Genomic DNA, 25,041 nt, shown 5'->3' with positions numbered 1-25,041 from the left:
CATGATGCTGTAGACACAGCTCCAAACACTGTCAAGATTTACCTCATGGGTCTTACTTGCAGAGATAAAATGAACATGATACGAAGGAGGAAGAGACCCAAACTTTTCCCCCTTCTTTTCTGGGAGAAAGATGTGATGATCCACAAAAGCAAATCCACTATGTTACATGAACACTGCTGTCGACTTGCTAAAAGTGAAGATTTGTAACACAGCTTTAAGATCCCAGAGAGGTAGGACCAGTTGTTACCATTGCTGCATGCACAACCCTCAGCTACTAGTTATAAGTCCACACATTGTACTCTATAGTGTTTACATGGATGAACCAATCATCCCAAAAAGCTCTTTCCACTAAGTATGAGATGCACCATCACTTTTTCCTTTCCTTTTCCATCTCTCTCAATATCCATTGTTCCTTTTTGCTTTCTTCTTTTCTTTTTCTTTTTGATAAAATTCACTGACCCTTCTAACCTAAAGTTGACCCAATGCATCTGTCTCTTGATTATTCTTGCCTTCTTTTGCCTCATTTGGTTCTTTCATTTTGTTCATCTTTTTCTTCGAGGTATTTTCATTTTACAGATACAAGTGTGGGCCAGGCCCCACCAACACTGTCCTACAATCTCCAAGTGCAGAGAGAGAGAGAGAGAGAGAGAGAGAGAGAACTGGATCACTGCTCCAACAGTACCACCCACCTAATGACTGATTGGTTTTTTGTGGCACCGGAACAGAACTATTCTCCTGGCAAGACGACCACGAGTTCAATCGATCGATCCATCGCAGTCGTCTGATTCCACGTGTTCTCTAACTGTGTGGTCACGATTATGTCGGACGGACCACATTACAGATCCGACGGTCGAGATCGTTGTATCGTCAGATCAAACCAAGTCAACGTAGAACCAAGTTAGACCGGGTGAGAATCTGTGTCTCTGCTCGAACACTTGGTGTAGGTAAATCTTACGTTGGATCCAAAGGGGTAGAAGAGATGATGAAGAGTAGATTTGCGGCCACAAAGACAATGAGATGGTGGCGTCCGTACTCTGTCAGACTTTATAGACTACTGCCGAGTTCGAAGGAATTATTTTTGCTGCCCCTTCATTCATCCATGGCCGCGCGCGTCATGAGAGGATCAAGAAAGGCCTTCGACAAACTATAGCTTTCGGGAAAACAAAAGTTTATGAGAGAGTAAAAATATATCCGAAAGATTACAGCATCGCGTCGAGTCCAGAAGTGGGAGATCTTTAAACGCACCACCTACAAGATCAATCAAAACAGAGGAAAGCCCTTCTTTTCTTGGCCATGTTAGCAGGAGGGTGTTCTTTCACTTTCTTGGGGCCATGACGCATTCGAGCTTGGTGTAAATGCGAGGAAAGATCTCCCCTTCCCAATAAAGCAGACAAGATCTAGTGCTCTTCCCTTTATTTAATAAGAGACTTTTGCTTTCTTCTCCGCTTTCAGTGATAGCACCTTTGTCCTACTTCCATAAGGATATATAGTTCCTCCATAAAATGAAGAGTTGCATGATACGTTATAGAGAAGCTCTCGTCGTCCATTGGATGCCCGGAGCTATAGGTAGCTCCTAATGCTTCACTGGACCTCTAAGAATCCAATCAAACGACATATGCTCTTCTTTTCCTGGGAGTAGACCGGAGAGAACTAGACCACTTTCCAGTTGATATAACCTCACATTTAAGAGCACACAATCTGACGATGTGTTGTACTTCAAATTTGCACTAAATGTCATCGAATTAGTTTGGGAAGGAGAAGATGAGTCTAGACTCTTAGAAGATTTTCGACAACCAGAAGCCGTGAGTAATTTAAGAACATACAATTTATGGATGATCCAACTTCGCATTCAAGAACATACAAGCAGAAGAGTAATTTAATGCAAAACAAGGTTGGGCCATTGCATAGATGTCCAAACTAATCCATTATCCTCATGCAAATGCCTCTTCTTGTCAACTGGTTATTAACTTACATGATGCTGTTCCTGTAGCAGAAGAATCCAGATCAAGGACTGGAGCTAACTTTCTGCAAAAGAAACAGGCCTTGATTCAGAGGGTGATCCCGAAACTTACAGAAGCAACGCAGAATCGTGAGACGGTCTCGTTCTTTCGTAGTTATACTTTAAGATTTCTCAGTCCTTTCAGTGTCTCCTATGTTCAGCAAGGAACTATCTGATTCAAGACAACACAAACTAAGACTCCTCAGTGTACTCTGCAGAACTCTTGCCTCAGTGGAAACAAGTGTAAAGTGCGCTGTGTAATTAAACTATATGAGGGGAAAAGAGAGTGGCAGTCATTTGGGGTAACTCCGTAGGGAATGGACGAAAGATTTGGATGCGGAGACACTACGAATACGTAATCCATGCAAATGAACTGCGTTGCGATGCGTGCATTACGTGTCTTTTAACATTCACTGCCAGAATTAGATCACCACCGCTGGATCTGGATCAAGCAATATCTGAATTTTTAAGTGGATTTAAAATGTGAAATATACAAAATAATTATCGACAGCAACGTAATTTCACACCAATATATGATAATGAAATAAAAATTTCTTAAAATGATTTGATTTCTTCAGTGGACATTCATGGGCTGTCCACCGGTTGGGCCGCGCCACGAGATCACCGTCGTTCGTTGTATCCCAGACATGTCCACCGTTCGATGCAGCGTTCCGACAATTCAAACCGACCACGTCCTCAGGCCATCCACACCCATTCCTCGTCCTAATTACATTGCTGCCATTTCCGTGGACGAAGGGAACGCCAGAGACTGCTTCGCGCCGGCTCCTCGTGCTCGGTGGGTGAGGCGAGGGCGGGCCGCACCATACCCTAAGAACCAACCGATCAAAATAGGAGCTAATTAATTCGCCTAATTTCTCTCTCGCCTCCCCACCATTTCACTCTTCGGTCTTCATCTCGTCTTCATTCTCATCCTCTCTCTCTCTCGCTGTCAACGATGTCTAAGAGGTATCCCTGCCTATTGTCCCTTCTTGTTACGTTTTCTTCGGTCGATCGCCATCGTTGCTGCTCTTCTTTCTTGCGAATTTTGATCTGCTTGGCTTTGTTTTAGTGGGATTCTTGTGTATCTACGTGTGTCATCTGCTGCCTGATGTTTTCTGGTTCATATGAACATAATTTTGTGTTTTCTGATATCGTCGATGGAATCTGATCCCTTGGTGGTCCCGTCAGAACTCAGCATTTGCATTTATGTTCATGTGTCCGCGGGTTCTTGTTCATATTATTGCCAAAATCCATCCTTGCCAGTTTGCTTTTTCGCGAAATTAATCAAATTTGATTTCTTCCTTCATGAAAGAAGGAAGATGCTGTTGAGGGATATGGCTTGCATATTGTTGTCTTAGTAGTGGAAGATTGAACCACAAGATTGTAAGATTTCAAGGCAGAACCATCCACTGCTTTCTTCATGAAAGAGGGAAGACGCTGTTGAGGGATGTGGCTTGCATATTGTTTCCGTAGTAGTAGAAGATTGAACCATAAGATTGTAAGATTTCAAGGCAGAACCATCCACCACTTTAACTGCAAGGAGGAGTGGGGTAGAGTGGGGCAACAAAAACTTGCAGGAAATCTAATTTGATGGTTTAATGTCTTGACAAGATACTAGAGGAGCTTCTAGGTTTTCTCGATGTCTAACCTTGATTGCCTTACCAAGATCCATTACCATATAAGTTAGACCTTTTCCTGTTAACGCCTTTTGTCCACATATGAGCTAGCTAAAAAGCCAGCGTTATCCTTTCCAGCAGTGGAAGCAGAATCAATGTCATACTTACATTGCCACAACTTATAATGGTTGCTAACAGCCTTAAAGTAGAGAACATAGGCTTGGAACTTGCCAGGGACATTTTTAGTTCATATTATAGAATGTTTGCTTGACGAATTGATAACTTCCTACGGATAGAAAGATAAAGGCTAGTATATATCTATTTAACTGGAATATTATTGAATTCCTGAGGCTATGATAGGCATAAAATCAACAACCTTTATTCTAAATGGACATGGTGGTAGCATTCTGATGAAAAGATCTGATGCTGCTTCTCGAGATCTTTTGTGCTTGTAATATGTTGATTCTATGCAAGTGTTTAGCATTTGGATCCAAGCATTCACATGCTGTTAAGTGAGATGCTCCATATTTACAAACTGGTGATTGTTGGAGACTAATTTGAGGAAGAATTTGTGTGTATGTGCATCCTCCCCTAGCTGAAGGGTTTTTTTTTGGGCCAGAACCCCTAGCTGAAGTTTGATTTAGATAGTTTTGTTATATTACCATGCTTGCGTTCCTAGCCAGGTTTAGTATTTAATGTCGCTTGAAGCAAAGTGTCTTAATAGTGCGTTATTGGCTTCATTCTTATATTTCTTAAAAACACACCTAACTACAGAAGGAGGTTTCTTTTGGATTTCTGGTTTTCCAAAATCTATAAGAGAATATAGGATGACCTTATACATATAGTGTTGAGTGATTGATTGATGAGATCAGACACCCTCCTCTCTTTTATTCTCCCTCGTTATCTGTGACCTATCTTCAAGTTTGGGATTTTGGATTCTGCCTATGAATGTATCAATGTACATCTCTGAAGATTCTACAGATATGCGATTTGATCGTTTGATTTATGGCATGATGCCTGGCTTTGGTGATCCAGGTGATAGTTGATGGATACTTTTTGTGGTTTAGTTCTTCTGGATATTGGAAGATTAAAAAACTACTACGAAGATTTTTTGAATGTCTTCAATGCATAGCATGTAGATTTTTTGCCCTGGTTATTCTTCATGAATTTTCTGATATCTCTGTTACTTCACCTATCAAGGGAAAACAATAAAGTTTACATCTACATATGTAGAATTTTGTCTCTTATAGTTAGACACTTAGCAACTAATCAGTTATACATTTATCATAATCCAGAATTCTTTGCAAGTTTTTTATACATGGAGCATGCTTAAAAGGGGAGTACTGTGAATTTTCCCATGATTGGCAAGATCAACCCAACAATGTAACACATTTTCTATTTGAATTTTCGTCCGTCTTCAATACCATTTTTTTTCTAGGATAGCATTGTTGTGATTTCTTTTATTCTTATTCTTCGTTACAGATATGCACCTTTTACCAGAAAGGAGTGTGCTCTTATGGTAGTCGGTGCAGATATGACCATGTTAAAGTTTCTCATCATCAAACATCTGGCCCATCACCATCAAACTCTCATCCTCATGTTACATCAGATTCTCATCAAGCTACTCGCCCTTCTGTAGTATCTTTGACAAGAGAATATAATCCAAAAATAAGCACATCCATTGATGTAACATCAATGAGTCCACTTCATACGTTTTGCTGTACATCTGCGTGGACAAAAAAAATTGAAGCAGATACTTCATTAAACAATGAGAGTGGCCCCTGTCCTCCAGATGGTAGACCTGCCGATCTGCCTATATGCTCATTTGCTGCTGGTGGTGTATGTCCTCGTGGAGAAATGTGTCCTCATATTCATGGTAATTTGTGTTCCATTTGTGGAAAGCATTGCCTGCACCCATTCCGATCTAATGAAAGAGAGGATCATATAAAAATGTGTCACAAAAATAACATGCATCTTGAAGCTTTGAAATGCAGCCAGGAGATAGAATGTAGTGTTTGCCTTGAACGTGTACTCTCTAAACCTACAGCAGCTGAACGAAAGTTTGGGGTACTTTCAGAATGTGACCACCCATTCTGTATTTCATGTATTCGGAATTGGCGTAGCAATTCTCCAGCATCTGGCATGGATGTCAACAGTGCCTTAAGGGCCTGCCCTATATGCCGACAGCTATCATACTTCGTCATTCCCAGTGTCATATGGTATTCCACAAAGGAGGAGAAACAAGCGATAATTGATAGCTATAAAACCAAGCTCAAGTATGTTATCCTTAAATCTCCTCCACACTCTCCCCATATGTGGCAAATTTTGTTGTGTTTTAATTGCACAACCCGTGCAATTTTTTTTTTAAATATGTGATGCCTAGTCGCCTACATGAGATATGGAGATATAATTAGTCTAATTTGTTTATCTTGGATGTGAGTTGATTCTTTTCCAAGGTCTAGTTTGTCTAGTAAGTTGTGAATCTTTAGAAGCTAACTTCCAAAGAGAAGTTACGATACAACCTGTATATGCAAATCTGTTATCTTACAATCTATGCTGCTTTCTTCAATGTTAAATTTCTTCACTTAAAAAAAAACACTAAAAGAGTGTGCATTTCAGGCTAGGTGCTGTAAGAGATCAAGACAAGGTTTGACTACTTTAAAATTTCAAAGTAGTTAACCATGATACTCAGTTATGGTTGACCTGTTATTAGTTATGGTTGACCATGATACTCAGTATCTGGGCTCAAGTTTGGAAGCAAACTGGTCTGATCCAGATGTCAAGGATGCTTCTGAGGGTGTTAGATACTATTTTAATAAACATATTTGTTTCTGACTGATTTGTCCTGGTGGATCATGCAGCAGTTAAAGCTATTAAGGTCTGAAGTAGAATATCTTTCTTGTCTGATGCTGTCAATTGCAATATTTAGGATCTTACAACCATAAAATGTAGGCTTAGTGTACCTTTATTTTGTATAATTGGAATTATTGAGATCAATATATAAATATGAGGAAGGAGTTCAATGAAAGATGTTTTTTAAATGTAAAGCTAGATCTTTCCTTCTTCCATCGGGTGTGGTAAGGAACCTCTTTACTTAGGTCCACTAGTGTATCTAATCTCTGTGACCATATTTATGAAGCTATGCACACATCCTATTGAATCTCCATTTTGGTTATATCATAGTTACATAATTATGTTTCAAGTGTTATTATGTATTGTAATTTCTTATGTAACACTATCTATCTTATAGCATCAATAAGCTGATGAATCATGAGAGCTACAATTTATTTTGATTATGGTTATCCGTTATCATTCATTTTTGTTTGGTGAATTTGAGCATGTCACTCTGCAAAGGTTATTTGCTCTATGTTAATAAATTTTGTTGTTTGGCAGGTCAATAGATTGTAAATATTTTGACTTCGGAAATGGGACTTGCCCCTTTGGGACTAGTTGTTTTTACAAGGTTTGGGTGACTTTAATTTGGAGTTCCTTTTCTTGTTTCCTGGCTGTTAGAAACTTATATTTTCTGCCCATTCTATTTAATTATTATCTGGCATTGTAGGTAGTATCTTCCCTTTATACAGGTAGACAAACAAGTGCATTCATGCACATGTATCTCTTTTGTACCTGATGTTCTTTTCATGGTTATTCTGAAACAATCAAACTTAATTCTTATTAGATTATTCTCTAGGTACTGTCTGTATAAAAAAGTGTTATATATGTATATGTATATGTATATGTATATGTATATATATATATGTATATATATATATATTTACTATATACTTTTGACGTTTCTAGTATTTCTATTTATTTGCTTATAGTTCATTGATAAAAATATGCATTCTTTACTTTATTCCAGGACTGATTTTCTATTTTAACAGTCCTAGAATGAGTTTCTGATGAAACAAACTATATCAATCTTCCAGCATGCTTATAGAGATGGTCGTCTAGAAGAAGTGAGACTGCGCCATCTAGATGCTGAAGATGGAAACACTGTTATTGCTAAAGATATTAGGTTTTCGCAATGATTGTGTAGTTTTTTTTACCATTTAATATACTGTGAATGAACATATTAGTGCTGACATTCTTTGCTTGATTGTTTTTTCAGGCTTTCTGACTTCCTTAGTGGATTGTATCTCTAGGTTCATATTGCTTGTGTCTAAAAATGTAAGTATGGAGCATGATGCTATATACCTTCTCATCATCTAGCATTTTCAGATGAAACTGCAATTGAGTTTCCCTCCAGTACTGATGGATAATAAATCATAGAACTTTGTTGCACTGGTTGATTTTACATCTTGGTTTGTATTGAAAGCCTCCCTCGTACTTATAGCCCTTCCCCTTTATTTGCAGGATATATATTATGTCCAAGTCAGCTCATTGTACTGGACTAGATGTGTAATTCTAGTGAATACTTTCAAGGTAAAGTATCATTATTTCTCTAGCACCATAAATTTGTTGTTGCTTTTTTTCTTTTATGCCTCTCTATATTTAGACTGGTATAGCTTTCTGAATTTAGAGTGTCACTTCCATGGGTTGTATTTACATATCAAGATAAACATAAGGTATGACGATCTATGTATATGCAATTTTAGTCAAATGTTTGTAAATATGGATGAAATTTGCTTATTTCAGCAGGCTAAAATGTCAATCCAACAATTCATTATAACTATAAAGCGAGTCATGTATGGAAATGCAAGATGTGAGATGGATCTTAGTCCTGTGACCATTCCTTGATCTGTGAACTAGATGGTGGACCACATCATAGACTCCTTTTATCTAGCCATTTCATCAATATTTTCATCCGTGATCCAATCAAATCTGATCTCATGCTCTGCAGTTGCCATATCTCCCACTTGCTATCTGTTATTTTTCTCTTCAACTCTCTCTTGTAAGGGCTTTTAGTTTTTGCAACTTTTTTTTGTCCAGCTCTAGTACTCTCAGTAGACATGCCAGGACTCTTATGAAACTATCAATGCCTCTATATCCCACTCCAGTTGCTAGCTGTTACATTATTTAGTGGTCAAGAGTTTTGAGTCCCATTAGGGTGTTTTGGTGGTATGTGTCTGTGATAGCCTAGAAGCCAAGAAGAATTGAATAAGCATTTTCTACTGCTGAACTTATTCAAAGAAAAGAAAGAAAAATATGAAATGGACTTCCATTCTCCAGCTGATGAGTTATATATTAAGAAGGATTTTGTTCCACCTGCCTCTACAAGTGTAATTTTGAGATCAAATAGAAAAGTCTGGAACCTAATCTAAACAAGACTGAATCAACTCCAACTTGACCTGAACGATTATAATCTTGATTTAAAATACTGATCACTATCAAAAAAGAGAAGAAAGGATATGAGGGGAATAGGTAAATGGATTGTTTGGAATAGCTACTCTCATGGTCATGTCAAATCAGGAATATCAAAGAAACTAATATTCCTTCCTAGCAGCTGCCTGCAACCCAGGTTTGATCACTAAGGCAGGGATGCTTGTTAAGGTCATATATACACTCGTTCAATGCTTCTTTGGATGTCGTGTGATACATGGTCCTTGCTCCTTCCTGTCGACCGAGACCTTGATGTAATGCATCTAGTGGTTTCTCATGGATTGCAGTCACAGAATGTTAGAAGAGTTGTCATTATGTTGTTAAGTGATAACAAATTACTAAATCTTGCTCAATGGTTATGGAGCTTGCTTTAATTGCTGCTCAACTCTCAACTCATATATAAGGACTGGTGTCTGTTGTTATCTTGTGGTGTTTTGATACTTTCACGTGTTATGTGGCTGATGTATGTCGCTTTGTTTCAGTGCAGAATTGTCTCTGGATATGAATGAAGGTAAGAAGGTTATAGGGAACACCATTTTGATCGGCTGTAGATTGTGTGTGGACAAGTTAGGAAATTTAAGTACAAGACCATAAAAATATTGGATAAAAAAAGTGGCAGTGTGTGACGCATAAGACATCTGTGTATACTTAGTTTTGAACAGACAATGCAGATTAGAATTTTGTCCTTAATTTCTGTAATCATATTCGATGCTCGTGGCTTATTAGTCAGAAAAGAAAGTTCAGATGTTCAGGTCACATGCTCAGACTGGCGTGTTTTCTTTCTTAATCTCATCCTGGCGACAGCCTCAATTCTTCTGATGATCTTTACCAACTCGAGGAGACTTCCCAATGCCATTAATTGTATCATTGTTCTGTATTTTGTTCATTACGATTTCAATTTCAATGCAATTTTAATTCCCATGCCCAGCCAATGATGAACCAAACATCGCAGTGAAACAAATCGGACTGTGTATCTTTGAAGGATACAGGGCATTTTAATGCAAATGATATGATATAAAAGATGTGGATACCCTTCTGTTTGCTGAGGACTTTGGGGATTGATGGTTTTAACATGTCATTCAATGTAGGATCCACTTCGCATCAGACCCACTGACCATAACTCTCATTTCCAGTGCTGTCATAGCCACAGTTATTCCTGATATCCTCCATGTAAGCTTCGAGCAACGCCAAATTGACACGGACTTAGCTGGTTTTGCCTAAATCGTGCGGCACCCTCGCGCGTCCGTCCGCAAAGGTCAGCCGTCCCGAAGCCTCTCATTGTCCCTTAGGACCAACAAAAGAGAGAACGGGTTAAAGAGAACGCCTCAATCGGGATCCACAAGCAAACATGTCCGAAAAACACTTCATAAACAATGCAAATTACAAACAGACTTTACAAGCTCTGAACAGTGACACAACAAAGGGTAAAATGATCCATTACAGACCGAAGATCTCTCGCACGTGTCCACATGACACAACATTTATTTACAAGCCTAAAGAGGCCACCAACCCAACTAAAATGAGACTATTATGCCTTCGGCTGCCCCTCTACATGTTGTACAAGGCATGAACATGCCAAAAGACACGGACATACATAAGCATTACATCAAACACCCTGTTTCAAAGTTTGTCCGTGACATTCTCCCCCACTTATTCCTTCGACGTCCTCGTCGAAGCCTTTGTGAACACTACAACTCTTTGCCTTTGCTGAGTCTTCAATCTTCTGCTCCAGCTGCAATGCGCCTCCTGGCTCCCAGCTGCACTCTGCTGTTGTTTTTGAGTAGTCGAACCTTTGATCCGCCATGCTGCTTCAACTCGCCAATGACTCTGACTCTGGTGTGGGGTTGGCTGAGTTGTGTTGATCCTCGTTGATTCCTGCGAATCCACCAAATGAAGGAAAAGACCATCCTTACTGCGCCAGTCTCTCAAAATTTCCACATGCTACTTGAACTGGGTGGATGCTTGTTGGAGCTTTAACGAGCATCGCCTCGCAAACTTCTGAAGTTTTGGGTCCTTCCTCCACAAAATCTACTCATTGACTCTTCTTTCAGTTAGTTGTCACATCCAAGTAGGTTCGCATCACTTCCGCTTTCGATTGGCATTTCGTTGGGAAATGAGGCGGACAATCTACTCTCAGTAGCACTGATCACCGTTGGTGAGGATTTGACAGCTATTGTCTTCCATTATCTTCTAATGGTCTTTGAACTTGTGCAGAGCTCCTCTGCTGGATAGATAAGAGAATTAGGGTACTCGGTTTCGCCCATTCTCTTAAGAGTTGAGAAGGCGAAGGTTACTTAACTTCGCCCGCCTCCTCGAGGTTGTACTTCATGCATCGAGCTGGTTACTGGCCTTCGCCTGCTCTTTGCTCACACTTCTGAAGAACTTGAAGTGTTTGCACTCCTTGCGTTGAGTTAGCTATTGTGATTCACCTTCTCAATGCCATTGAACTTCTGGAATGCAGGAAGTTTTCACCCCAACTTGGAGTAATTCTCTGATAGATGAGGTCGCCTCTAGGATTGTACCGTCTTCTCCATCAACCCTGCCGCCTACTCCACTAAGTAGCAAAGGTACAACACCGCGTACTGCCTGCTTCGTTCCTTGGTCGTGCACTATTGCATGACCCGAAGTCCTTCACTTACGGCTATCTTGATGAGAAACTTGTTGACACCGGTCTTACGAATTTTCTTGGCCTCTGCCCTTCAGCCTTGTCTCGGTACTTGGAGATTGCCTCTGCATGCTCCACCTCCTCGACCCCTTTCACAACCAAGCGCTCTCCCTCCGTGAGAGCAAGGGATCAATGACTTTCACGGAAGTCCCGCCTCTACGGTACCATGGCGCTGCCATGCCCATGGCACTACTATCCGTCGCCTCGCCTCTGAATCCCTTTTCTTCACAATCAGTAGAAATGTCTCCGTGGCACTCCTCTGAGTCCACCTCCATTCTGACTGATGCTTGATTTTGGGTAGCTAAGTACCTCTGGACTCGTCGTCGCTTCCTCACCCCTTTCGACCCCCTGCTTCAACACCTCTGTGTTCTCCAAGCAGTCTATTTGGTCGATGGAAAGACAGAATGCAACTCCCATACATGGCCTCTGCCATCACGTTGTAGGGTTTGCACCGATTCTGTTCTCCTTAGCTTCCTTGGTAGCAATGTTCGCTTACTCGATCTTGTCCTTTGACTTGTCGGGCTCCCTTAAGCGAATGTGAGCTCTGGAGCAGTCCAACTCTCCAGCTGCTTCGATCATACCTCTGCATGATCAAGTTCCTCTCATGGAACTCACTGGTACTTGCATTCGAACTTTTCCCTTAGTGGAACCCAGCCCCCATATGCTGATGACCAAGATTTTCATCCGATGCAAAATTCGATGCACGCACGGAAGACCCGCCTCTGCGGTACCATGGCCTTCACTCCTTGAATCCATAGCCCTTCTTGCCGTCGTGTTATTCACCGAAGTGGAGCTCCCAGTAGCTCCCGATCATACCTCCATATGATCTAGTCCCTCCCGGGACTAAGTCGTGTGTATCGCATTGCCACGAACTGTTCCACCACGATCCGCTGCACCATGTCGCCTCCTGGTGACATCTCCATTGCATTCTGATCCTTGTGGAATAAACTCGAATTGTGAACCCTCCATGTGTGGCCTCTGCCAATACATCGCAGGGTCTCTTTCACCTTCGATTTTGTTCGCTCCTTTGGCAATCGACCTTCATCCACCCACTCTTGGGTCACACCTAGATGAAGCACTGCTCTAGGACAGTCCGTCGCCTAGTAGCTCCCGAAGTCCACCGACTTCACTGTAATTTGTGCACCATTGTCTGGATCCTGGGCCTCTGCCCCTACCAGCACAATCTCCGCTGCGCACCGCTTCCTTCATAGCAACTTGAATGGCAACACAGTGGCATATTCTTCAAGAGTACCCGCCTCTGCGTCCTCTTGCCCCGTGCTAAGGCCTTCTGTACCCAACTTCGCCTTCGCAAATTGAGTCGCCTTAGTTCCTCCTTCAAATGCTTCTCCGAGATAAGGTGCATGTGCCCCGAAGCTCCCTGCGTCTTTGGCACCATACAAGATGAGTCCGCTCCGTCAGAATGAAGGACCCATGGAACAACATGATCCTACTCTTGCCTCCGCAAGAGTTCATGTCCTTGACCTCTGTCTAAGGAAAGCACTGTGCCTCTGCTCCATGTTCCAACTTCTATGCTGGCTCCCTTCATGCGGCTTAGGTACTTCGCCAAGTTACACCCAAGTTGCTCCGCTCCTCTTTTTTTTTTGCATTGAGTCGATGGTGGCCCTCGCGCCCACCATTCCACGGGTCAGCCCTCCCTTGAGTTCGATCTCCACATCAACTCCAAGTGTGCCTTCATTTAAGTTGCTTCAGGTCGCTCCCCCACTTGATCTCGCAATGCATCCACCAATGCATTCTCTCGACGAGATCATGCGACAACTCCTCGCCGCTTGCTCAGTCCACTGAGCTTTGTGGAGTTGTTGTTTGTTGAGGTACTCCTCCTCAACATGTGAGGTTCGTCTCACATGATTCTCCCTCTGGAGAGTCGGGACTTATCCCTCCTAGATAACTATCCCGTTGGAGTAACATCTCTCTTCGTTTCGGAGACCACCATCCCCTTGGACTACTCCGATCTGCTGAACAAACTGTGCACTGTTCTGCCTCCTGCAAACGCACTTGCTAGATTGCGACTCCATGTCAATACAACCCCCGCTGCACCCCTCAAGGCCTAGCAACATGCTGAACTCGTTGCACACTTTAGCCTCCGACGGACGTATCCTTCACATGCCGAAGAGAAAGTTTCAATGCTCCATGGCGCCGAGTTTCGGTCGCCTTGGGATGGCCACGAACATTCCGTCGTCCGCATACAAGCCCATGCATGAGTACCAAATTCTTTGAGTTAGCAATTCCTCTCACCTCTGTGAGCTTTGCATAACTCTTTTGGTCGTTGAGCAACTCATTCCACCTTGCATGGTCTCATTCTTGCCAAGCGCCTCGCTTGCCTAGAGCACCATCAAGTATAGTTGTCAACGTTGAGCCGTAGCTCAAACTCAGCCATCCCAACCTTTGTGCGCTCCAAATTCTTCCAAGCTTGCCTGTTCTCGTGGTGCCTCTTGCGCGAAGGGTTGGCCATTCCTCTGAATGTCAATCTCAGATGCCCGCTCCTCTGAGCGACTCTTTTCCCTACATCTCCATGCCCGTTTTCCCTCAAACGGTCGCGCGTGTGCTGACTGCCCTCAACGCAGCCCCGCTAGGTCCCCCACGTTTGCATGTCAAGTGTTTCTATGAGTGCTTGTCCCGCTCTGATACCATATGACACGGACTTAGCTGGTTTTGCCTAAGTCGTGCGGCACCCTCGCGCGTCCGTCCGCAAAGGTCAGCCTCCCCGAAGCCTCCCATTGTCCCTTAGGACCAACAAAAGAGAGAACGGGTTAAAGAGAACGCCTCAATCGAGATCCACAAGCAAACATGTCCGAAAAACACTTCATAGACAATGTAAATTACAAACAGACTTTACAAGCTCTGAACAGTGGCACAACAAATGGTAAAATGGTCCATTACAGACCGAAGATCTCTCGCACGTGTCCACATGACACAACCTTTATTTACAAGCCTAAAGAGGCCCCAATCCAACTAAAATGAGACTATTATGCCTTCGATCGCCTCTCTACATGTTGTACAAGGTATGAACATGCCAAAAGACACGGATATACATAAGCATTACATCAACACCCTGTTTTGAAGTTTGTCCGTAACAAAATGGTAGTGAACATCTTCTTTAGTTTGAGCTTACCATCATGAATGATGTTGTTCAAGTCTGGTCTTCGACGGATGTCCCCGGTTCGGTTCGGTTCAAGTCGTGGAGCCAAAACGAGCCGCACGGGTTCAAGGCAGGGAAGGGTGATATCGTAATTTACGACATGTGTACTTGCCATCTATATATATGAACACACGCACATTTCTATTTCACCTTCTCGCAGCCCTAGGGTTTCGTCATTGCCGCCGCAGAGACCAACTACTCGAGCTAGGGTTCTTTTCGAGGAGAGCGGCGGCGGCGAAGATGGTGGAGAAGGGTAATAAAGGGAGGAAGGAGGAGGTGGTCACGAGGGAGTACACGATCAATCTCCACAAACGTTTACATGGATGGTGCTTCTTTCTCTCCTGTTTCACTTTATTTTCTTGGATCTTTGCTTCTTCGTTTTATGTAGTTCTTTGATTGCTGAATCATTTTGTTCTGCCATTAGAGGAACCTTCTATCAAGGGCTTTAGTCAGGATCGCAGTATCACTGTTGTTGCATCTTCAAGTGGATCTAATCCTTTGCGCAGCGTAACAGTAGCTTTTTTCTGTTCTTTATTACCTTTGCCGCCAATTACTTCGAGCCTTCGTAAGTTAACCTATTAAAGCAGTAGTATATTGGTAAGGCAAAAAAATTCTGGTTTAAGCATTGTACAAATCTAAAATTGGTTTCATTTACAAAAAATTAAAAAATCTCATTTTATGTATTGGACTCTTGTAGTCTCATATCCAAAGATCTCAAAGTAAACTAAATGGGGAATTTGTTGGGGTGGATGATATATTGATTGGTTATGATTATGTTAATATTTCTTTTGATATATCATGCCAAGAAAATGTTACTTTGCAGGACAGTGGCTTATTTCTTTGCAACAATTTACTGATCTGAAACAAAGACAAATTGAACTTTGAGTTCATAATAGTTTTTTGCAAATTGTAATACAAGGTCAAATAACTTGTGTGGACATGTATCCCTGTGCAGAGGTGGCATATCCGATATGTGTGGCATGTGACAATTGCATCGATCTAGATGTTTTAGATTCTTCCAAACGGGACAATTGCATCGATCTAGATGTTTTAGATTCTTCCAAACGGGACTTGAATGCCACTTTGTAAACAGTCCAGCAAGTTGCAAAATATTAAACTCAATATATGCATGACATTAGGATTGCTTCGATAGCCCCAACATTGTCAAGTACTTTCATCAACCATGTATCTCCATGAGCTGGTGGAGTCAGTTAAGCACAGTGCAAGAGTTGTGAGCAACACTATGACCTCAACCAGGTGGTTGAATCAACCTATGGGCTTATTTCTAACAGCAGGAATCTCGGACCCTCTTGAAAAATCATCGAGGTTTTAGATCTTCATTAATTTTTTTTGATGGATCGTGACAAATTTGATGACTCTTAAGATTTTCTGTTACCTGCATATGTGAGTGTGTATCGTAATTCGCATGGCTTACAGCAACATGAGGCCCTTGTTGTGTTTGAATTCTCTTTTTTTTTTTGTAAACATTCTTCAACTTATTTTTTTTAGTGCAGAATGAGCCAATATTAATCTCATATATAAGTTAGATCAACATATGTTAATTTGGTATTACCTGCATGAACTCTTTCACCACTTAACTTTGGTTTTGCCCTGCATCAACTCTTTCACTACATAACTGTTACCATCTCGATAGCCTGCTGGCACTGTGAAAGTATCAGCATATAAATTAGAGGAGTGTGTTTGTGATGGAAAGAAGCACATTAATTAGAAGGGAGATCTGCTGGCACTGTGAAAGTATCAGCATATAAATTAGAGTGTAGAATATCCTGAATCATGTGCTGTGGCAACTGCTTTTTAGTGCAATAGCTGCTGCGACTTGTTTCCTCTATTCTTACCTTCCTCTTCTCTCATTGGGTAGCACTTTTAAGAAGAAGGCTCCCAAGGCAATTAAGGAGATCAAGAAGTTTGCACAGAAGGCCATGGGTACCACAGATGTCAGGGTTGATGTGAAGCTCAACAAGCACATATGGAGCAGGGGGATCCGAAGCGTGCCAAGGCGAGTCCGAGTGAGGATTGCTCGCCAAAGGAACGACGAGGAGGATGCCAAAGAAGAACTGTATTCCTTGGTCACAGTTGCGGAAGTTCCACCGGAGGGGTTCAAGGGATTAGGTACCAAGGTCGTGGATGAAGCAGACTAATTTCTGCAGCAATGGGCGCACCACCAGTCAAAATGAAGTCCTTATAGGTGATTTTGATGCACTGTTCATGTTTGGACAACGTAGTGTTTCTGTCTTGTTCTTCATGTTGCATGTTTAAGAACTTTGTTATTGATCCTCGTGGTGTTTTCTTTCTCTGATTGCACTTTCAATGTTTTTTTATCTTGATATTTACGCTGACAACCATTTTGTTAAAGTTGTGGATGTATTATCCAGGGGACCAACTGAATTCGCTTACCTTTGCATCGACCAAAGGGAATGTGGTCACCGGTGTGACCACATTAACATTCGACAATTATAGACAACCAATTCGTAGGGTTTATATTGAGCTTATACTGTTTCTTTTTCTCGTTAGCTACACATGATTGGCTTTAGTCGAAGAGCGTTTCGTGACCGAGTTGAATTCAATCGCATTCAACTACATTAAACTAATATTGTTATTAGTTTAACTACATTATGATCGTAGGGTTATTTTTTGATCGGATTCAACTCTACATTAAACTAATATTGTTTTATAATATTTTATTATTAAATTCAATCGCATCATCATCTGATGATATTTCATAATTGGATTCGATTGTATCAATACGAGTGAACGCTTCATAGTCAAATTTAATAGCATCATCCTCGATTGACACTTGACATGATCATATCATCGTCGATGTTGCTCACTAGATTTGATTATATTTATCATTAGGGAGCATTTCATGATCGAATTTGAGTGCATCAGGATACTTCATGTTAAATTCGATCGCATCATAATTGACGTGTTTTATGTCTAGGTTCGATCGCGTTGTCCCGCTTTCGCGAGAACCACATCAAAATGCACGAACCCTGCCATCCCATCCGACCCACCCTAAAATCCAAATACACACTTCATCACATCACCCGAGACAGAATCGGGCTTTCTGGTGGGCCCAGGTCTCGAGCGTGAGATCGGGCTTGGCGTTGACAATGACGAGGAAGGAGGTAATGTAGCAAGGGAGTTCACAATCCTCCCACTTCCTCGACTCCCCCAGGGGTGGCGGCGGCCGGTTGAAGAGATAACCCTTGGGGCGCTCCTCCGTCCCGGGGCTCGTCCACCGCCCCTTGTCTGCGCTGCTGCTCTTAGTCGGCCGCGCAGCATGCCGGCCGCCCACGCGATCGGCTTCGATGGAAGATGGGCAAGGAAGACCCTTTCTTTCTTGGTTACACCAACCCGAACAAAACCCAGTTTTGGTGGGCTTTATTTTGGTACCGAAAGCCCATTTCGGTGTGCTTTAATGGGCCACGATTAGTCCAAATCAGTTATGCGAAGCCCATACCACTGATAGAAGCAGCCAGAGAGAGAGAGAGAGAGAGAGAGAGAGAGAGACTGCCTTCAACTTGAATGAATAAGATGTTGGGGCACAATAAAAAGGGTCTCTTTCTTCAATAGAAAACACCGCCCAGATTAGCTTAGCTAAGCTAAGCTTGGCCATGATCTCTACTACCACAACACCTTTGGTCCCGAAGTCAATGAATGCGTGGGACCTGATAACATTTCTTCCACGATAGGTTAAATGAATGTTCTTAATAGTAGAAGCCACCAGGCTTACACTGCTAAGCCTAGACGATGACCTTGTCCAATTCACGTCAGCCACATCTGAGGATGGAACTGTGTCAGCTCGCCAGGGTTAAGCCATCATCGAAGAGGTTCACTCGAGGATATGACATGTTATCTTCCAGCTTAGCCCACCTGCTCATGCAATGGTGGATGATTTAAGCGGGCGATAGCCGATGATGCCGCGCGAGAACCGGCAACCGATGGGCAAGTCAGTTGTGGATCGCGTGCTTTCTTTGGTATATATGAACGACGATGGCGACAAATCCTCCCTGTTTTGCTTCTGCAATCCAGCAATCAATTACGTTTCGAGGAAGCAGTTGGAAGATAACTCTCCGGCATGAAAACAACGAGGCCCCATAGAATGAATACATGAGTTACGCATCGACATGTCACGTATCATGAGATCAATACGTGAGTATCTACCGGTCGGTCACGGGTAGTCGTACATTTGTATCGCGTGAGGCCGACATGAACAACAACGTACCACCACGTCAGTACCAACTCCGGAATGTACGTGTATTGCACCATGCGGCGGCGAGGTCTGAGTATTTTGGTCTCCTTCATCGATGCTTGTCTCATGATTAATCGCTTACTTTAATCCGCTGAACTAATCATTGACGTCCTCTTGCAAACCCACTCGATTATTATATACTTCATGAAAAGTTCCGCAACATTCTCATCAATTTTCATCCATTTTTATTTGAACGAATTCCCATATCTTATCATTGGAAAATTTTCACTTAGAATGAATTCCCATATCTTATCATTGAAAATTTTTCATGTATCATTTTTAGTATTTTATTTTTTTTCGTTAAATTGTATGTAGATATAAATCCTTTCATCGTCTATGCCTTCATCATGTGGTGACTGACTTATGCACTTAGTCTTAGCTCAGTCTTGTATGGTCGTCGCTCATCACCCACGGCACAGGTATGGCCACACATGAAGATAATTAGTGATGGAGGCCTTATCCTCATTGTTATCGCTCACAATTGTTCCGCTTACATTTTCATCATCAGCCATAAAATCCAACGATAACTTGTAAGGTTCGACAAGGACGATGGCATCATTTTTAAAAAAATATCCTGTAAATTTTTTAAAAAATTAGGATGCTATCTTAATTTTTTTTTAAGATAGAAGCTGTTTTTTTTTTCAAGAATTAATCTTTTATTTTCTCTGCTGCAAAAGGCAAAATCGAAAAACAAAACATTTCAATCAGATATTAAGAATGACTTGCAACAGCTGCTATCGCAAGGCCAATCCAAATCCAACCGGTGAGCATGAATCAACCAATGGGACACGGTGATGAGTGCATGCGCAACACCGTTCACTTCTTCAACATTATCCACAATTATCCGCAGACGTGTCCCGTTCTACGCTTTTCAAGAATCACGAAAATGCAGTTCTAATGATAACATTCCCTAAGGCATTAATTGCGTCACTTGTAAGCACACACACACAGCTCACCGACCAGTACCGGGATCTTTACACCGCCACCGCGCGGGGTCACTTGCAAACAGGCAGCGGTCCGCCGCAGAGGCAGTCGTTGTTGGCGAAGGACGCCGCCTCGAGGTGGTCGAACGGGGAGCCGGTGGGGATGTGGCCGCAAAGGTGGTTGTGGCTGAGACCCAAGTGTCCAACGAACGCCGCCGTCACCAGCGTCTTCGGCACGGGGCCTCTCAGCTGGTTGTATGACAGATCCAGCGCCGTGTAGTACGAGTGGGAGCCGAACACGTCCGGTATCTCCCCCTCCACGGCGTTCCGGCTCAGGTTCAGTATGCCCAGCCCCCGGCTGGAAAACAGAGCCGTCGGGATCTGGCCGGTAAGCCGGTTCGAGTCGAGATACAGCGACGACAGAACCGGCACGGACCCGAGACTCCCGGGGATCTCCCCGGAAATGCGGTTATGGGAAAGGTCAAGGTCCGCGAGCCGGGTCATATGGCCGACGGAGGAGGGGATGCTACCGGAGATGCGGTTGCGGGAGAGCATGGCGCGGCTGAGCATGCGCAAGTTGCCGAAGTCGCCGGGGATGGGGCCGGATATCTGGTTGTTGCTGAGGTCGAGGTGCATGAGGGACGAGAGGGCGAGGATGGAGGTGGGAATCGAACCGGATATCTGGTTGTTAGCGACGTTGAGGACGGTGAGGCGGGAGAGGTTGCCAATGTCGTTGGGGATGGGGCCGGACAGGCGGTTGCCCACGAGGTCAAGGATGCTGAGAAAGGAGAGGGAGGTGAGGCAGGGAGGAATGGGCCCGGAGATCTGCTTCCAGTCGGCGAGGATGAGAGTGGTGAGACGGTCCAGGCGGCAGATCTCCGGCGAAATGCGACCGTACATGAGGCCACGGGATCGGCCGGAGCGGGAAATGATGCGGTCCTCCGACTCGTCGCGGAGGGAGATGCCGGCGACGCGCCCGGTGGTGGGGTCACAGCTGACGCCGTACCACTGGGAGCAGCAATCGTCGCCCGTCCACGAGGAGAAGATTCCTAGGCGCTTCTCGGACAAGGCGGAGCGAAAGGCCAGGAGCGCATCACGGTCCAACGTCGGGCACCCGGAGCTGCCCCGGACGCACGCCGCGGCCGCAATAACGACGAGGACGAGGACGAAAGAGAGCAAATGAGGCGCCATGGATGGAGGGGATGGTCCGGCGGGGGTTTGCTCTCTGCCCTCGCCCTTTTAATAACAACTCCCGGATCCTGGTCCAATGGCAAGTAACAGCAGTAACCGAAGGTCAGGAAACGCGTGTCCATACCTGAGCGGCGGAATCGCAAAGTGGGAGAGCATGGGCCGGATCAAGGGATTGGGTGACGTGGGCCCCTATCATTTAATGCGAACACGACGGTCCTTTGTCCAGCGAAAACAGCCCAACGGTACGATAGTGACGTACGAAGGCTCCGACGAGATAGCGCACGATCTCGAATTCTCGTCTTAAGTGCCAATACAGATGGCAACTGCGCACGGAGGCACCCCAATAATGGCACATAATTGCTCGTTCCCCTGCAAACAAATGACATTTATATCACGAGGATGATTTTGGAGGACTTATAGTTTACTGTATATTTTATGAGCTTTTATTTGGATTTTTTTTTTTTTTTTGCCATGCAAACACACTGCTATTCCTTCCTGACATTACAACTTGATGCAGGATAGACTACTTTCCAGGTAAGATGCACTAGAAAACAGAGATATTTAGAGCTTGGATGCACTCAATGCTTGTTGCTTTGCTGCAAGGAGCATAACAGGTATGGAACTAATGAACAGAAATTTATCGGCTAAGAAATTAATTCTGTCTAATAAATCAATGCTCTGTCTAATATCAGCCTATAATAACAGTTAACAATAAGAATTCTTTTCGACACATTTCAGTAAAAAGAACATCGAATCAGTCATAAAAAGAAGAATCGCATCATACATACAACCCTATATGAAGGAACAAGAAGTAGAGGAATTGAGGAAAACACATCCATCCTACTTCAAGAAAGTACAGTTGCATACTGTGGCTGTATCTTAAGAGCAGATGCAGATTAATGAAGACTGATGGTCAAACTGATTTAGGTAGGCAAAAATAGCCATAGTTACAGACTACGACAAGACATGGGAGAAGTATTTCATTTTGGTTTCAGTTTCTGCTCTATATTAGATCTGGTCAAGTAGGTACAAATAAAGCATTAATGAAAGCCCATCTGCAATTTATTAATGATAGAAATACTTCACAGATTTTGATCAATGAAAAGACACCTCATTTCAGATTCTTTCTTAATTTAGAATTCTTCTGCTATCTTTCTTTTGTTATCTTCTCTACTACCTTTCAAACCTCCCATCTTTCACTCCAAATTTACTATTTATGTCATTTGATGTTTTTTATTTTCCAACTTTATTATGGGGCCTCTATATGCTAAACACAAAATAAAATAATTAAAAGTCTTATCCAGATACCACAACAAGCATTCTGCCATCCTCTTCCTATTACTCATTTACTAGGATTATCTATAGGTATGAATTCAATATCCTTTTATGCATCAACTAATTAAACATAAGTTCTTCAGATAAATTAATACATTTATTCAACTCAAGTCAATATTCTAAAGATATATAATAAGGGTGGATACATGAGAAAAATAATATGTGAATCCCAGCATATGCAAAGGTTGACCCTATTTTTTTCATTACAAGATAAGAAGTGTAAGAATAATTTCTGATTCATTGGCAACTTCTCTTATATAGTTTGTTTCCGATTCTTGTTTGATGCACTGCATCAATTATGTTCAGAATTAATGAAATTGCTTTTTTAAATTATGCTATTCAAAAACTTATTGTAAGCTTGTGACCATGAACCGATGTATTAAATCAATTGTTAAACTCAATCTTGGAAATCATAGTGGAAAGAAAGAACAAAACTCAGACTGACAGATCATGGTGAAAGAAAGGAAGGTAGTAGAACCAGAGTAAGAATTTTAGCTTCAATGAAAAAAAAATTTTGATGATGAAAATTTGGAAATGGCCAGCAAAGGAGAATTGGAGCTAGGAGGTATGAATTTTAAAAGTCTACAAGGGCTTAATATCATCAATTTCTAAGGGGAAAAATCCATAATTATGAAAACAATCAGCAACCAGGAGAAAAAATCATAACTGGTCTATGAACTTATAGCAATGAAACTAAGCCTTTTACTTGGTGAAAAATGCTTGTCTCTCCGGAGAGGAGGTTGGTACCAATTGTGGATTTTTGAAATCATAATCTCAATGTCAACATGGATTTTGCTAAGGACCATATAGTAGAAAGAAGAGATTTATAATTAAAAGACACAATAAGTGCATTTCTTAACCAAAAAATACATCAAATCGATGAAATACAGACGCCTAGCAAGCATCTCTTATCAATGAAATTTAGACAAGAATTAACAGAATGTCATACTACAATAGATGGAACCTTTACCTATTCCGGCTTTTGTGACAGATTTCCAAAAAGAAGCGACTAATACTGCATAAACACTACCAGAAGTGAAAGGCATGACTAGGATCAAACTAGTTTTGTTTTCTGAGGCAATAGACATGTGCGAACTTGAAAAATTAAACCATCTTTTCATTACTTACTACTAGAGAACAAGTGACATAAAGAACAGAATAAGGTGTTCCATTTTGTACAAGGCCTTGTTGAATTACTAAAAGAATAAATCTCTAGAATTTCTTTGGCTCACAGCTCTCAATTTAACTCAAGAAAGAGTGGCTGAACCTAATTCCACTGACCTGCATTCACAATGATTTGTTGGTTTCTCGGCATGCTCTGTCCTACCTTTAATACATTAGATCATGACTCACCTCATCTGGACCCATTAATACAATGAATCATGCAATGTGACTAAATATGCATACGCTATTGATCTTAGATAACAGCAAGAGAATGCACATTGCATGATTCATTTGCAAGAAAAAAACTAACCTCATACATACATAATGTAACTCAAGCAAAGGAAGAACATAAACAGGTAGGCTTTTTTTTACTTAATAATATTAATTTCAGCTAATAATATGTCCAAGACGATCCTGTTGATTGCTTAAAGAACCAAGATCTTCCACCCACACTCAGTGGCAAGTTTACATGAATAGCAAGCTGGTTCTAGACCTCAGTTTGCACATCCTCCGAATCAAATTGTCTCACATTTTTCAAGCAAGGGAACATTTCGAATTATTGCAACATTTCAAGAAAATTTGACGGGCATGTCCAGAATCATGCACCCAACAGATAAGCGGAAGCAGCACGACTAAACTAAACAGCAAAGCAAATGGATCTGGGTTTACCTAAGAGACGAAGTAGACGATGGGTTCGTTCATCGATCAGAAGTAGAGGGCCATCTGGATGGTCTTCTCTGCGAACCCGCACTTCTCGTAGAACGACCTCAGATCGGGCGTGCAATCGAGGATGACCTTGTAGCAGCCAGCGGCCTTCGCGTGGTTCGAAAGGTAACGAACCACCCGCTGCCCAAGGCGGCGGCGGCGGGCGGCGGCGTCGACGACGACGTCCTCGATGTGGCCGACCTTACCGCCACCGTGGAGGAACTTGCGCTCAATAAAGACGCTGCCGGTAGCGACGATCCGGCCGGCGTGGCGGTCCTCGGCGACGACGATGAGGTGGTCGTCACCGAGGGCGGCGAGGTCAGCGAAGCGGGCGCGGAAGTCCGCGTCGGAGAGGGGGGTGGTGGCAGTGCTGAGCTGAGATAGTAGCTCGACAAAACCCTTGGCGTTGTCGGAAATCTCGAGGCGGCGTAGCTGGAGAAGCAGATCGTCCTCCTCACCGTCGACCGCCGTCGTCCCCGATCGCTCGTCCATTCCGCCCGACATCTTCCACTCCGGGTTCGCTTCCTGGATCGGGTTAGACAGAGAGAGAGAGAGAGAGAGAGAGGGAGAGAGGCAAAAACTATTACCATGCACGAAGATTATCGGATCCATCAGGATCCGAGTCCAAATCCGAATAGTTAGCTTCAAATATAAGCGATCCGGATCGTACCCTACGGGCTGAGACGGAGCC

The 25,041-nt window shown here is 42.7% G+C and overlaps 4 protein-coding genes across 8 annotated transcripts; 2 read left to right on the top strand and 2 right to left on the bottom strand.

The window, feature by feature from the left end:
* Window positions 1–2,728: 2,728 nt before the first annotated feature.
* On the top strand, window positions 2,729–9,869 carry LOC135581703 (E3 ubiquitin-protein ligase makorin-like). Of its 5 annotated transcripts, none has more exons than XM_065141510.1 (8): window positions 2,729–2,965; window positions 4,911–4,998; window positions 5,098–5,891; window positions 7,009–7,078; window positions 7,545–7,633; window positions 7,727–7,785; window positions 7,972–8,040; window positions 9,425–9,869. In XM_065141510.1, exons 1-6 carry the CDS (start codon window positions 2,955–2,957, stop codon window positions 7,758–7,760), a joined length of 1,086 nt encoding a protein of 361 aa, XP_064997582.1. In that variant the 5' UTR covers window positions 2,729–2,954; the 3' UTR covers window positions 7,761–7,785; window positions 7,972–8,040; window positions 9,425–9,869. The 5 variants fall into 5 exon arrangements, with proteins under 5 accessions (XP_064997582.1, XP_064997581.1, XP_064997583.1 ...); XM_065141509.1 differs by having other exon boundaries at window positions 9,420–9,869; XM_065141511.1 differs by lacking the exon at window positions 7,545–7,633 and having other exon boundaries at window positions 9,420–9,869.
* Window positions 9,870–14,902: 5,033 nt separating this feature from the next.
* Window positions 14,903–17,071, top strand: LOC103976990 (large ribosomal subunit protein eL31-like). Its single transcript, XM_009392370.3, has 2 exons — window positions 14,903–15,085; window positions 16,639–17,071. The coding sequence occupies exons 1-2, from the start codon at window positions 15,000–15,002 to the stop codon at window positions 16,916–16,918; spliced, it is 366 nt and encodes a 121-aa protein (XP_009390645.2). The 5' UTR covers window positions 14,903–14,999; the 3' UTR covers window positions 16,919–17,071.
* A 2,756-nt stretch (window positions 17,072–19,827) lies between these two features.
* On the bottom strand, window positions 19,828–21,146 carry LOC135632410 (DNA damage-repair/toleration protein DRT100-like). The gene has a single exon (XM_065140971.1). It carries the CDS (start codon window positions 21,144–21,146, stop codon window positions 20,028–20,030), a length of 1,119 nt encoding a protein of 372 aa, XP_064997043.1. The 3' UTR covers window positions 19,828–20,027.
* Window positions 21,147–21,387: 241 nt separating this feature from the next.
* On the bottom strand, window positions 21,388–24,911 carry LOC103976992 (probable glucosamine 6-phosphate N-acetyltransferase 2). Its single transcript, XM_009392372.3, has 2 exons — window positions 24,315–24,911; window positions 21,388–21,515 (listed from the first exon to the last, which is right to left on the bottom strand). The coding sequence occupies exon 1, from the start codon at window positions 24,852–24,854 to the stop codon at window positions 24,351–24,353; it is 504 nt and encodes a 167-aa protein (XP_009390647.2). The 5' UTR covers window positions 24,855–24,911; the 3' UTR covers window positions 21,388–21,515; window positions 24,315–24,350.
* Window positions 24,912–25,041: the final 130 nt, after the last annotated feature.

The sequence above is a fragment of the Musa acuminata genome, chromosome BXJ3-3, assembly GCF_036884655.1.
Source record: "Musa acuminata AAA Group cultivar baxijiao chromosome BXJ3-3, Cavendish_Baxijiao_AAA, whole genome shotgun sequence".
In the NCBI taxonomy this organism is placed as follows: Eukaryota; Viridiplantae; Streptophyta; class Magnoliopsida; order Zingiberales; family Musaceae; genus Musa; species Musa acuminata.
The sequence above is the reverse complement of the archived record's forward strand: the minus strand, read 5'-3'. Positions and strand labels throughout refer to the sequence as shown.

Excerpts from the sequence above, each read along its gene's own strand:
- LOC135581703 (XM_065141510.1), top strand. Across the intron at positions 4,999-5,097 it reads GGCAAGATCAACCCAACAAT|ATATGCACCTTTTACCAGAA; the intron begins GTAACACATTTT and ends TCTTCGTTACAG. Across the intron at positions 7,079-7,544 it reads GGACTAGTTGTTTTTACAAG|CATGCTTATAGAGATGGTCG; the intron begins GTTTGGGTGACT and ends TCAATCTTCCAG.
- LOC103976990 (XM_009392370.3), top strand. The coding sequence starts at position 15,000 with ATGGTGGAGAAGGGTAATAAAGGGAGGAAGGAGGAGGTGGTCACGAGG. Across the intron at positions 15,086-16,638 it reads CACAAACGTTTACATGGATG|CACTTTTAAGAAGAAGGCTC; the intron begins GTGCTTCTTTCT and ends CTCATTGGGTAG.
- LOC135632410 (XM_065140971.1), bottom strand. The coding sequence starts at position 21,146 with ATGGCGCCTCATTTGCTCTCTTTCGTCCTCGTCCTCGTCGTTATTGCG.
- LOC103976992 (XM_009392372.3), bottom strand. The coding sequence starts at position 24,854 with ATGTCGGGCGGAATGGACGAGCGATCGGGGACGACGGCGGTCGACGGT.